Source organism: Zea mays, chromosome 5, assembly GCF_902167145.1.
Source record: "Zea mays cultivar B73 chromosome 5, Zm-B73-REFERENCE-NAM-5.0, whole genome shotgun sequence".
NCBI classification, from domain to species: domain Eukaryota; kingdom Viridiplantae; phylum Streptophyta; class Magnoliopsida; order Poales; family Poaceae; genus Zea; species Zea mays.
In genome coordinates this window covers 182,274,395-182,285,370 of record NC_050100.1, presented here as the reverse complement: position 1 = coordinate 182,285,370, position 10,976 = coordinate 182,274,395, and the positions used below count along the sequence as shown (strand labels likewise).

At 44.0% G+C, this 10,976-nt stretch overlaps 1 protein-coding gene across 1 annotated transcript; it reads left to right on the top strand.

The window, feature by feature from the left end:
- The first annotated feature begins 4,362 nt into the window (after nt 1-4,362).
- LOC118471962 (serine/threonine-protein phosphatase 7 long form homolog) lies at nt 4,363-10,135 on the top strand. The gene is made up of 4 exons (XM_035958900.1): nt 4,363-4,400; nt 4,493-4,701; nt 4,784-4,915; nt 9,979-10,135. The coding sequence occupies exons 1-4, from the start codon at nt 4,398-4,400 to the stop codon at nt 10,133-10,135; spliced, it is 501 nt and encodes a 166-aa protein (XP_035814793.1). The 5' UTR covers nt 4,363-4,397.
- The last annotated feature ends 841 nt before the right edge of the window (nt 10,136-10,976 follow it).

Below are 10,976 nucleotides of genomic sequence, written 5' to 3'. Positions count from 1 at the left end.
TTAGCATATTGTTAGTGTTTAGTAAATTCGTAGTGATTTTATTAAAATAGTTAGCGCATTGATATTACATGTTTTCTATGTTGGCAACCATCGTGTTGTCGTTTATTCGCAGGTTCTATAAACATCACTTTACAGGGGAGGTGCTGCCAAATTTTTTACTGACAATTGGTTTTTTTGTACGTAGGTGTTTGTCCGACTTAACCTTCTCCACCGTTAGCTGGACTCGTACGCGTTCAGGTATACATTGTTTTCGTACATTATTTATAGATTATGTAATTTCGTTTGATGTGTTCATTTAATATTTACTGTATAGTTATTAGTTAATATATATTTATTACTTAGTACGTTAGTAGGCTTAAGTATATAGCCATTATTGAGTTAGTAATCCATTTTTGCAATAGATGGACAGCCTAGTAACACTATACCATGGAGGAAGGGTGGAGATAGATGCTTATGGGAGTGTTACTTTTGATGGTATGAAGATCGTGACCATGTTGTTCGTTGAAAGACCATCTTTTGACAAGCTTTTGGCTCGAGCTTGTGAGGAGATTAGGTGGGACATAAACGACCCTAGAATATCAATGCAGGGTTTGTTGTCCCATATTACACATGGAACAGTTGTCCGACGGTTGATCTCCATTACTTCAGAAGATGATTGGGAGATATATTTAAGAATTGTGAAGACGATGGTTCCACCATGTTTGGATGTGGTTATTCAAAAGTTACCTGTTAGTCATTGCGAAGGTCCAGTCGGGTTATCTCCACAAATGCCAAATGCATCTCGTATTGAAGCTCCTTTGGTAGAGCTTCATGAAGAAGTCGTTGTTGTGCCCGATGCTCAATCGGGTCCGCACGAGTATGGGATTTCTCGTCCTATTCCTGGCGTTTGTGGGGCTTCTAATGCGGTGGTACCCCCCCCAAGAGTATGATCCAGTTCACGATCATCCTAGTAAGTGTCTTCGACACATTGTTCGTATCCATCGTTATTTCGTTTGATTAGACTTTTTAATGTGGTTTTTCTTGCTACGACCCGATGCAGGATCTCCACATATCGATAATGCTGATGTTCAGATTGATGTGCCTGTGTCATATAATATGGACAACATATGCAGGGCATCCAATAGTGTTGATGTTCAGATTGAGGATGAGGAGGAGCCATATGAAGCTGCACGGGCCTTAGATTCTGATGATGACCGTCCGGTTCAAGAAATGACCGAGCAAGAAATTGAACTCATAAGACGTTTGTGTCCGGAGCGAGACCCTGCAGTACATGAATTTAGCAGTTTAAGTCATTCCACCCGTGCGTATGCTGAAGGACGTGACGATGAACTGCTAGAGGCTCCGGATAACGCCGACAGCATTGAGATTAAGGTTGGCTTACTTTTCAAGGATCTGCCTACACTGAGACGATGGCTACAGGAATATTCTGTGAATCGGAAGAGGCCGTTCAAGGTGAGACATTCGTATGCACAGTGTCGTTACACTGTTGTGTGCGAGGTGCCAGAATGTAATTGGAGGGTATGTGCCCGAAGGCAGAAGGACACCGGAAAGTTTAAGATCACCAAAATTGTAGGTCCACACACTTGTGCCCAGACAGAGCTGAGCTCTAAGCATCGTCAGTTGACATCTACCCTGATTGCGAAAAGGATATTGGGGATATTGAAGGGTCAGCCAAACTTGAAGGTGAAGTCAATTATGACCATGACTTCGGAGCTGTTTGGTTACAGGATCAAATATGGGAAAGCATGGAGGGCAAAGCAGCGAGCATGGAAGATGATATACGGGGATTGGGAGGAGGGTTATGAGAAGTTATCAGCATTGTTCAATGCAATGAAAGCAAAAAACCCAGGCATGCATTACGAGTACATCCCCAAACCTAATGAATGGAGGAACGGCAAAGAGATATTTTTTCGTGCTTTCTGGTGTTTCTCGCAGTGCGTAGAGGCCTTCAGGCATTGTCGTCCCGTGCTCTCTATTGATGGTACTTTTCTGCTTGGGAAGTATAAGGGCACATTGTTGGTTGCCATATCATGCGACGCAGACAACTCACTGGTTCCTTTGGCATTTGCTTTGGTGGAGAGGGAGAACAGAGATAGTTGGTCTTGGTTCTTGCGGCTTGTACGCATCCATGTCGTAGGCCCTGGACGCGAGGTTGGTGTCATATCTGACAGACACCAAGGTATTCTTAATGCAGTGCAAGAGCAGATTCCTGGCTACGCACCCATGCACCACAGATGGTGCACTCGACATCTAGCAGAAAATCTTCTTCGAAAGGATCATAGCAAGGCTAACTTCCCCCTTTTTGAGGAGGTATGTCGTCAGTTGGAGGTTTCGTTTTTCAAGGATAAGTTGAAGGAACTAAAAGATGCAACAAATGCTGAAGGTAAGAACTGGATTGCTGGATTGCTGAGGGAACCGCAGAAATGGACAAGGGCCTACGACGAAGGTGGCTGGCGGTTCGAGTTTCAGACTAGCAACATGGCCGAGTCATTTAACAGTGTGCTCAAGGGTATACGGGGCATGCCAGTCAATGCTATAGTAACATTCACTTTTTATAGGCTTGTGGCTTGGTTTAATGATAGACACGCGCAGGCCAAGGCAATGCAGACCCGAGGGCAGAGATGGGCACCTAAACCAACATCACACCTTAATAATGCAAAGGAACGTGCCCATAGACATGAGGTACAATGCTTTGATGAGGAGCTGGGTAAATACGAGGTAACAACACTAGGCGGCATAACTTCCGACGGTGAGGTGCGACCTTCGAGGACACATGTCGTGTTACTTGATGCATTCTGGTGCGGATGTGGTAAACCTAGACAATACCATTTTCCATGTTCTCATTATGTTGCGGCCGCACGTCATCGTAACTTTGCATTTGAGAGCAGAATACCTTCTGAGTTCAGTGTAGAGAGCTTAGTACGTACATGGAGCCCTCGTTTTGAGCCATTTCTTGATGAGTCACAATGGCCAACGTACACCGGTCCGGTATACGTTGCTGATCCAGCGCATCGATGGGACAAACGTGGTAGTAGGAAAAGGAGCCGGTGCAACATGGTTATGGATCAGGTTTCCGGTCGCAGTAGGAGAGGACGAGCGTCCCCCTTTCTCGTGGACCCAGAGCAGAATGAATGCGGAAAATGCGGTAGACTTGGCCACAACTCACGTACATGCATTTGGACACTTAGTCAGGTGTGATATATTTTTGTATACCCTAATTTTATTCTAATATGTCGATATTTTTGTTACACTTTGTACACAACTTATATTCTAATATGTTGATATCTTAATTTGCAGGATGGCGCAGTTCCACTTGCTGGACCCTCACTACGACGAGCACCACAGGGGCCGTCTCACCGCAGAGGGAGAGGTAATATTTTGTACATAAATTAAATTTTCGAATTAATATATGCGACCTATATTTGACTAATGAAAATTCTTTTGATTGCTAGGTGTTGCCCGTTCTGCGGGTCCGGACCCACGACCGGTTTCTGGAGGAGATGAGGTACGATGAGAGGTACACTCCTCTCCTACAGAGGGATGGCTTGGACGTCTTATCGTACCAGGTCCGCCGTGGGCTGCCCACTTTCAACCCAGCGGCGTTGACGGCTCTGGTCGACAGGTAAATACTTCTCTAGTTGTTTAATATTTACAATTATCAAATCTACTTTGCATACTAATGATTTTGTATTCTTTTGTCTTCCAATAGGTGGCGGCCAGAGACTCACACTTTCCACCTTCCCTGCGGTGAGATGACCGTGACGCTTGAAGATTGCCAGAAGATTCTTGGTCTCAGCATTATGGGTCGTCCAGTGACCGGTCAGGCATCACCAGGCGGTTGGAGGCAGAGGGTGGAGGCCTTTCTTGGGAGACTGCTTCCGGATGAGCTACGAGGTAGCCACAACACCGGAGTCCCACTGACCTGGCTTAGGCAGAGCTTTGGGCAGTGTCCACCTGGTGCAGATGAGCAGACGGTTGGATACCATTGTCGAGCTTGGATTCTCCATCTCTTTGGTTCAGTTCTTTTTCCAGACGCGACAGGCGACAGCGCGTCATGGATGTTTCTGCCCTGCCTGACTGACTGGGATACGACCGGAGGTTACAGCTGGGCTTCAGCAGTGTTGGCCTTCCTGTACAGGCAACTTTGCGAGGCTTGTCGTCGTTCGTCGAGGACCGCCAGCTTAGGTGGATGTGTCTACCTACTACAGCTGTGGATGTGGGCACACATACCCGTCGGGCGACCCAGAGAGTTTCCTCCTCGTGAGTGGTTCGTGGTAGCCGGACATCGGCTTAAGCCCACGGCTGCTTACCGCTGGGACCAGGTCGAGGAGCCATTCGCACGACACCAGCGTGCTTACGTGGAGTACTCAAACGAGCTCGACGCACTTACTCCTTCGATGGTGAGTTGTCTCCTTTTTTCTTTTTACATGTCCTTTCTACTTTTATCACACGACACCAGCGTGCTTACATGGGCTTTCTAAAACTTTTGCAGGTGACTTGGCAACCGTATCTTGATCCATATTTCGCCAGCATACAGTTGAGCAGCATGTGCTCAATAGACGAGGACATCTACCTCATGAGGTGTCCCCTCATCTGTTTTTATGCTGTTGAGTACCACTTGCCCCACAGAGTTGCTCGACAGTTCGGATTGCGCCAGGAGTTTCCGGTGGAGCCATTCTCGACTTCAATAGAACTTCATAAGTGAGTTACTACATGCACTTTTTATTCTAACTAATAATTGAAATATCAGTTAGTCGCTAATATATGGTTCTACCTTTTGCAGGTTCGACAGACAGAGACAGAAGAAGGTCACGGACTTCGAGACGCACCATCGTGATTACATTGATGAATGGGCACAGCAGGGGGATCTTAACTATGAGAATGACCAGGCGCACACAAACTACAACTTCCGGAGGTATTTGATTTGGTATTCTGGTGTGACTAGGTGCAAGCTGAAGGGACAGTGGACAGCTGCAGACTATGCCGAGCAAGAATCGTCAGACGACGAAGACACAGCTTTCGACATAGCTGCTCGGCACGGGTCCCAAATTGAGGCTGCTCCAATCCTTGATAGAGTGGTAACTATTTCTTTACTAAAATTAGAGATTTCAATTCAATGGGATATGTCTAGTTTTGAGCATCCTAATGTCTTAACTTGTGATAGGGAAACTCTATGCTCGTATCTGTTGTTGAACTCGAGCGTATCTCACAGAGAACTTCAGATACTACTACGCTATCGTTACTATCAGTGAGTATCAATGTCTAACAGAAAACTTGTTTATTTGTATGTTGTAACATATGTCTTTAACTAACATTTCGATTACAGAGGGTATCACATCGTCTTCGTCGAGCAGCGGCTCGGTGTGGATGCCGTTCTCTAGCGGGCGTTGACGTGCAGCTGCCTGTGCCTCGTATGCAGCAGGAGGTTCAGCCTCCCATTTGTGCAGTTGGACCATCTACAGCAGGACTCAGCTCGTCGCGATCGACGCGGGACACGTTTGAGAACGTGGCCCAGGACGACGATGACGACGACGACGACGACGACGCTGGCGCTGGCGCTGGCGCCGCAGGTCAGGTGGAGATTGGACCGTCTCAGTTGCAGGATGCTCCTACAACTCAGCCATCACAGCTGACACCACGTAGAAGACGTCCACGAGACCCTTACACTCCAGGCACCGACGCTCTTGGGGCCAAGGGCAAGGGTAAGACTAGGAGGAAATGAATACTTTTGTGATATGGACTGTGTGATTTGGACTTATGCTGGAGACGTTGTAATATGAACTATGTTATGTGTTTTGGACTATGTGTTGTGGAACTTGTATTTTGGACTTTGTTTGTGGACATTGTATGAAGAACTATGTTCTGTGGATGTTTTTATATTCGATGTTATTTTGTGATGTATTATATGTTGAAATGCTTATATGTCTTATAATATGTGATTATTTGAACTGTGGTTGTTAATAAAACAAGGGAAACTCTTGCAAAAAAATTTTGTGAACTTTAAAAAACATAATAAGCAATAAGTAACGCATCTTTAGAGTTCTAAATTATTTTTGATACGTAAATACTACATAATAGGCTACAATTCTTCAGTTTGAATCACAATCTATGAGTAACTCATCTTCGGAGTCATCCGTCGCGCAATCCTCAACAACAACCTCATTCCACTTGCTGCATTGTCCTGCATCACACTTCTCACCAGTTTTTTTGTAATAATTGGCTTCTGCTTCATCTGCAGCTTGGGAGAATAGCTCATCCTCAGCCTCAGCCTCATCAGCCTTCTTGTAATAAGCTGCCTCTACCTCTGCGGCGGCCTGTGACATAAACTCATCCTCTTCCTCTTGAGCACGTAATCCTGCCTCAGCTAGTGCGATGAGCTCACTCAACCTTGACGTGTCATCCTCCTCTTCTTCATGTAATCCTGCCTCTGCGAGGGCGATAAGCTCACTTAATCTAGATGTGTCGTCGTCCTCCTCCTCCATCAGCTCAACCGTTGCCATTTTATCCTGAACATATCTCGCATGCGCCTCATCGGCCAAATAGTTTACGCCGCTTCCAATCTCTGCAAATATAATGAGAAAATTAAGTTAGCAAAGTCAGGATAAATAAATTGTACTAACAAAATTATAATATCATTTATCTCACTTACTTCCCTTGAGGCGATCAGCAATATTATCCAACATCTGTTTCTCGGCTTGAGCCGCTTCCCATTCCCTTGCATCCTGTGCTCTCTTCTCATCTGCCGCCTTCAACCTCCTATACTCTGCACGCTTCGGGCTATCATAAAAGGCAGATTTTGCTTCCCTACGCATGTCGCGTATGCGATCGTTAATGTACGAATCAACGAGTCGAGATCCACAACACATCTTCTGTCCCATTATTCTCTTGGACTCTATTGTGCGCATCACCTCTCCTTTGTCGTCGTAACTCTCCCAACTGCATTTCCTCGTCTCCTACAAAAAAATAGTAAGTACCGCTATAACATTACATCTGGTGCAAAAAAAAATACCAACCTCATCGTAATCGACCATATGTCCACAAAAATATCCAACACCAAGCTCCGAAGGAACTAATCCATACTTAGCTTCAATACCACATTTGCAGAGTACTGGATCAAATTTGACCTCTTCTGCCGCCCACCCCATGTATCTCTTTTCCTTTACCTCTGGCTCTGGCCAATGGGACAAAGGACCATACGACCACTCTCTGAAACGACACTTACGCCACCCGTATGGCTGCAAGAGAAAAAATTAGTAATTTATTGTAAATAAAAACTAGTTTATACATTTAGCGTATCAATGGGCTCACATAATCAATGTTCGGACAACAGAACTGCTTGTCATAGTCTTCGTCGATGACAGCACGGTCTCCACAATCGCATCGAGGCGGTGAGTCCATCCGTCTTTCTGTTGCTACCTCCTTCTCCTCATCCGTCATTGGTGGAGGATTCGGGGGAGGAGGTACCCAACGCTTAAAATGCTCATGACTGGTCTTTCCACTCAACCAATTAACGAAAAGAAGATATCGAGGGTCAAATTTATCAGGACCATCGATCCACTGGAAAAAGAAACACTTCTGATGTCCCTAAAATAATGGAAAGATGCACTATTACATATCTACAAAAAAATGAATGCGAACAAAATTAAGTGATAAGTCATAAGCTACGTACGTCCAAAGTGCCACAAAGGTAGTAGCAGCGAGCAGCCGTGTCTGGATGTTGTGATTGATGTACCCAAGCCAGTCTGCCACAGTCACAGTTAGGCACGGGGAGTTCAGGAGGAACAGGAGCATCCTTACTAGATACGTCCGGATATAACTCCCGAGGACGACCTCTCTTCTGCCACAACGCCTCTCGGTACATGTCTTTCATCTAATAAACGATTATAATTATCACTTATACCTAATATGCTTTATAATAAGTTTACACAAACTAATAATCGAAATGATAATATAATAGGTGTATACAAATTATTAAACTAAAAACCTAATATACAAAACGAATCAGTTCGAAATCATACCTTGGTCTACGAAGTGAACCAACTCAAATCTTTGAATCCAGGAAATTTTTACGAAGTTTGGAAATGGGATGAAATGAGCTGCTCTCGGCCAGCCGCGCGGGCGTTTTTATAGGAATTCGTAGCTCGGCGCCAAGATCTGTGGCACCGAGCTACGAGGCCGCGCCGCCGCCACGTCAGCGCCAGGTCAGCCCTGGACGCAGCTAGCCGTTGCGGCCACATCACAGCTCGGCGCCATAGGCTGTGGCGGCGAGCTGTGTTAGCTCGGCGCCACAGCCTATGGCGCCGAGCTAAGGGTCCAAAACTGCATTTAAAATTTTTTTAGGTCTAAACGTGAATTTATTTCTGTTTAAGGGCTAAAATACAAAAAATTCGGCCAGTATGACTCCTAGATGTGAGCGTCTGAAAAAATATACCTTCGTGTTTACAAAATGTCCTCTAAAACTTTATCAACGTAAAGGGCATGTACAACCCACAGATAACTGTTGTCTATATATGTATTGAAAAACACGAACAAATAATATAAATAGCAAGTCATACACTGGGTTGTCTGTTTATACTGTCTATAAATTTTTTAATTCATGTGTGGAACACGGGCCGAAACAGTCATATAATGGTTGTCTTATCATCTATTGGCATTGGAATACGGGACGAAGTCGTCTACTCACGAAAGGACGACCGAAACCTCTCTCCTCCTTAACTAGCATCCATGTTAGATTGTTTTTCATTTAATTACTGCTTACGTGGCTGTTTAGAGAGGACGTATTCAATACCGTTGTACATGCCCTAAGGTGAACCACAAAGATGATCATCTGGCTTCAGCGTTATAAGATGAACCTCAAAGAGGGTATGCCTCAGAGCAAGCATAGTACCCTTGGGCCCCGCGCTCGGAGGGAAAGCCCTGTATTGGTTAGACCTAAGGACCCTATGTGCTAGGGCCTTTTAACAGGAGCCCTCGGCACTCTCTAAAACGCCTCTAGTGCAGAATAAAGCTAGATGGCATGGTCTTGGCACCACGTGCATTCTTGATTAGGTAAGGCGCACATGGTGCCGAGCGATTAAGATAAGGCTTCTGTCCATCCCATTTATTGCAAGAGGCCACATTGTGGTCAAAAGACGTTGCTTAGCCATGCTTCAGGCCACATGTGTAACCATGAGCACTATACATTGAGTGCGCTTTCAACAACTACAAAAATATGTCATCCTCATTGGCATGGGCATCATACCTACCACTATGCCATGTTACATCATCGTTGTGACATATCGGAAACATGATCGACGTATGTTATAACCACTACGACAAGCTATGAATACTTGGACCTTCAAGTGTAGAACACACTATCTATGCAGTGATGTAACTTTCTCCCCTTTAGTTATAAAAGGGAGGTTAAAGTAACACAGAAAAAAAAAGAAGTTCAGGGAACAAAATCCCTATTGGATCAAGTAGTTAGGAGCCAACACATAGTAAGAGCTATAAGTTGAATCTGAGCCCTCTCGTTCAGCTCAGCAGTAGACATCGCAAGGGGAAAGTAGGGCTCTTCTCACTCGTTAGCGCATACATCATCTGAGCAAGTAATCCCTGTCTACACTCACATTCTATAGATGTCTAGTTCTAAATGAAATTTAAAAATTAACAAAATTATTATAGAAGTCTAGCTATCACTTGGTACATCACCTACACGTGGAAAGAATAGTGAAACCCCTTTATTACGCTTTAGCACCCATCTCTAGTTGTGTGATGTGTTGTGCAAACTCATCTATTATCCCTACAATATACAAGTTGAAATAGTTAAATGGGTATGATTAAGTATATTCAGCTACAATGGAACAAATATCAAAGTATGGTTTCACCAACTAAATTTCTAAAAATGAAGGTATAATTTACTAAGTTCACCTAGATTAACTGAATATATCTAAAATCTGCTAAGTCTAATTACATTGAATAAGTTGAACATAATTTAAGAAAGCACATCCAATCTAAGCTCCATGAGGTCACAGAGGATGGAACTGAAGAAACATCGGCGGTGGCAGCGACGGCGACTGCCACTGTGGTGAGACATTTGTTTGAACATTCCGCTGTTGTAATATTGACTGCAAATGCAATATGTTATTACCGCTAAATGGTTCGAAAACTAAATTTTGTAAAACTTATAGTAATCCATTTTTATTACTAGGTGTTGTAGTTAGCAAAATACTATTATTGCTGCTTGTAGTACTCTTGCTACTTCGAGTTATACTCGTTCTGCGCCCTCAGTTGCTACTTTGGATTTTCGATGACAAGCTCTTGCTCCATGCGACGAAATCGACTACTAGTACCTGAACTTTGAGAGAAAGATCCTCTTTGTGATTGAACATCTCTTAGTTGATCACCTGGGTGAACATATAGTAGCTTCAAAATTTAAAACATGTAAATTTTAGTTAAAAATACTGACAAAAACTAAGAAAATATGAATTCATCATCAATTCACCTTTCTACCACCACTGACATGCATCATCATCGGATCAATCAGTTCATAGCGCCAATCGATGTCTTCGCCATGGTGTCGCACCATTTCCTACCCATATTGCTCCTGCAATTAGGAAAACAAATTTAGAATTGAATACTTCAAGACGAAATCTAAACTATGAACAACTCACCAATCGCTCAGACGTGTGATACCTGCAAAGATCTTAGGTTGTATTGGGTTTGATCCCCTATGTCCCTAGAGGTACATGTCAATGGGTGACGGCTCAACACCAATTTGAGCTTCATGTATATAACATTTGGTAATAAAAATTGAAAGTCGCCTATAGGGGGGATGAATAGGGTGAATCTGAAATTTACAAACTTAAGCACAACTACAAGCCGGGATTAGCGTTATAAATAGAAATGAGTCCGAAAGAGAGGGTGAAAACAAATCTCAAGCAAATGAAGAGTGAGACACGGTGATTTGTTTTACCGAGGTTCGGTTCTTGCAAACC

What these genes read in the sequence shown, in the direction of transcription:
- LOC118471962 (XM_035958900.1), top strand. An exon ending in ACTTCAATAGAACTTCATAA is followed by an intron (nt 4,702 to 4,783) that starts GTGAGTTACTAC and finishes TACCTTTTGCAG; the next exon opens with GTTCGACAGACAGAGACAGA. An exon ending in ACAAACTACAACTTCCGGAG is followed by an intron (nt 4,916 to 9,978) that starts GTATTTGATTTG and finishes ACATAATTTAAG; the next exon opens with AAAGCACATCCAATCTAAGC.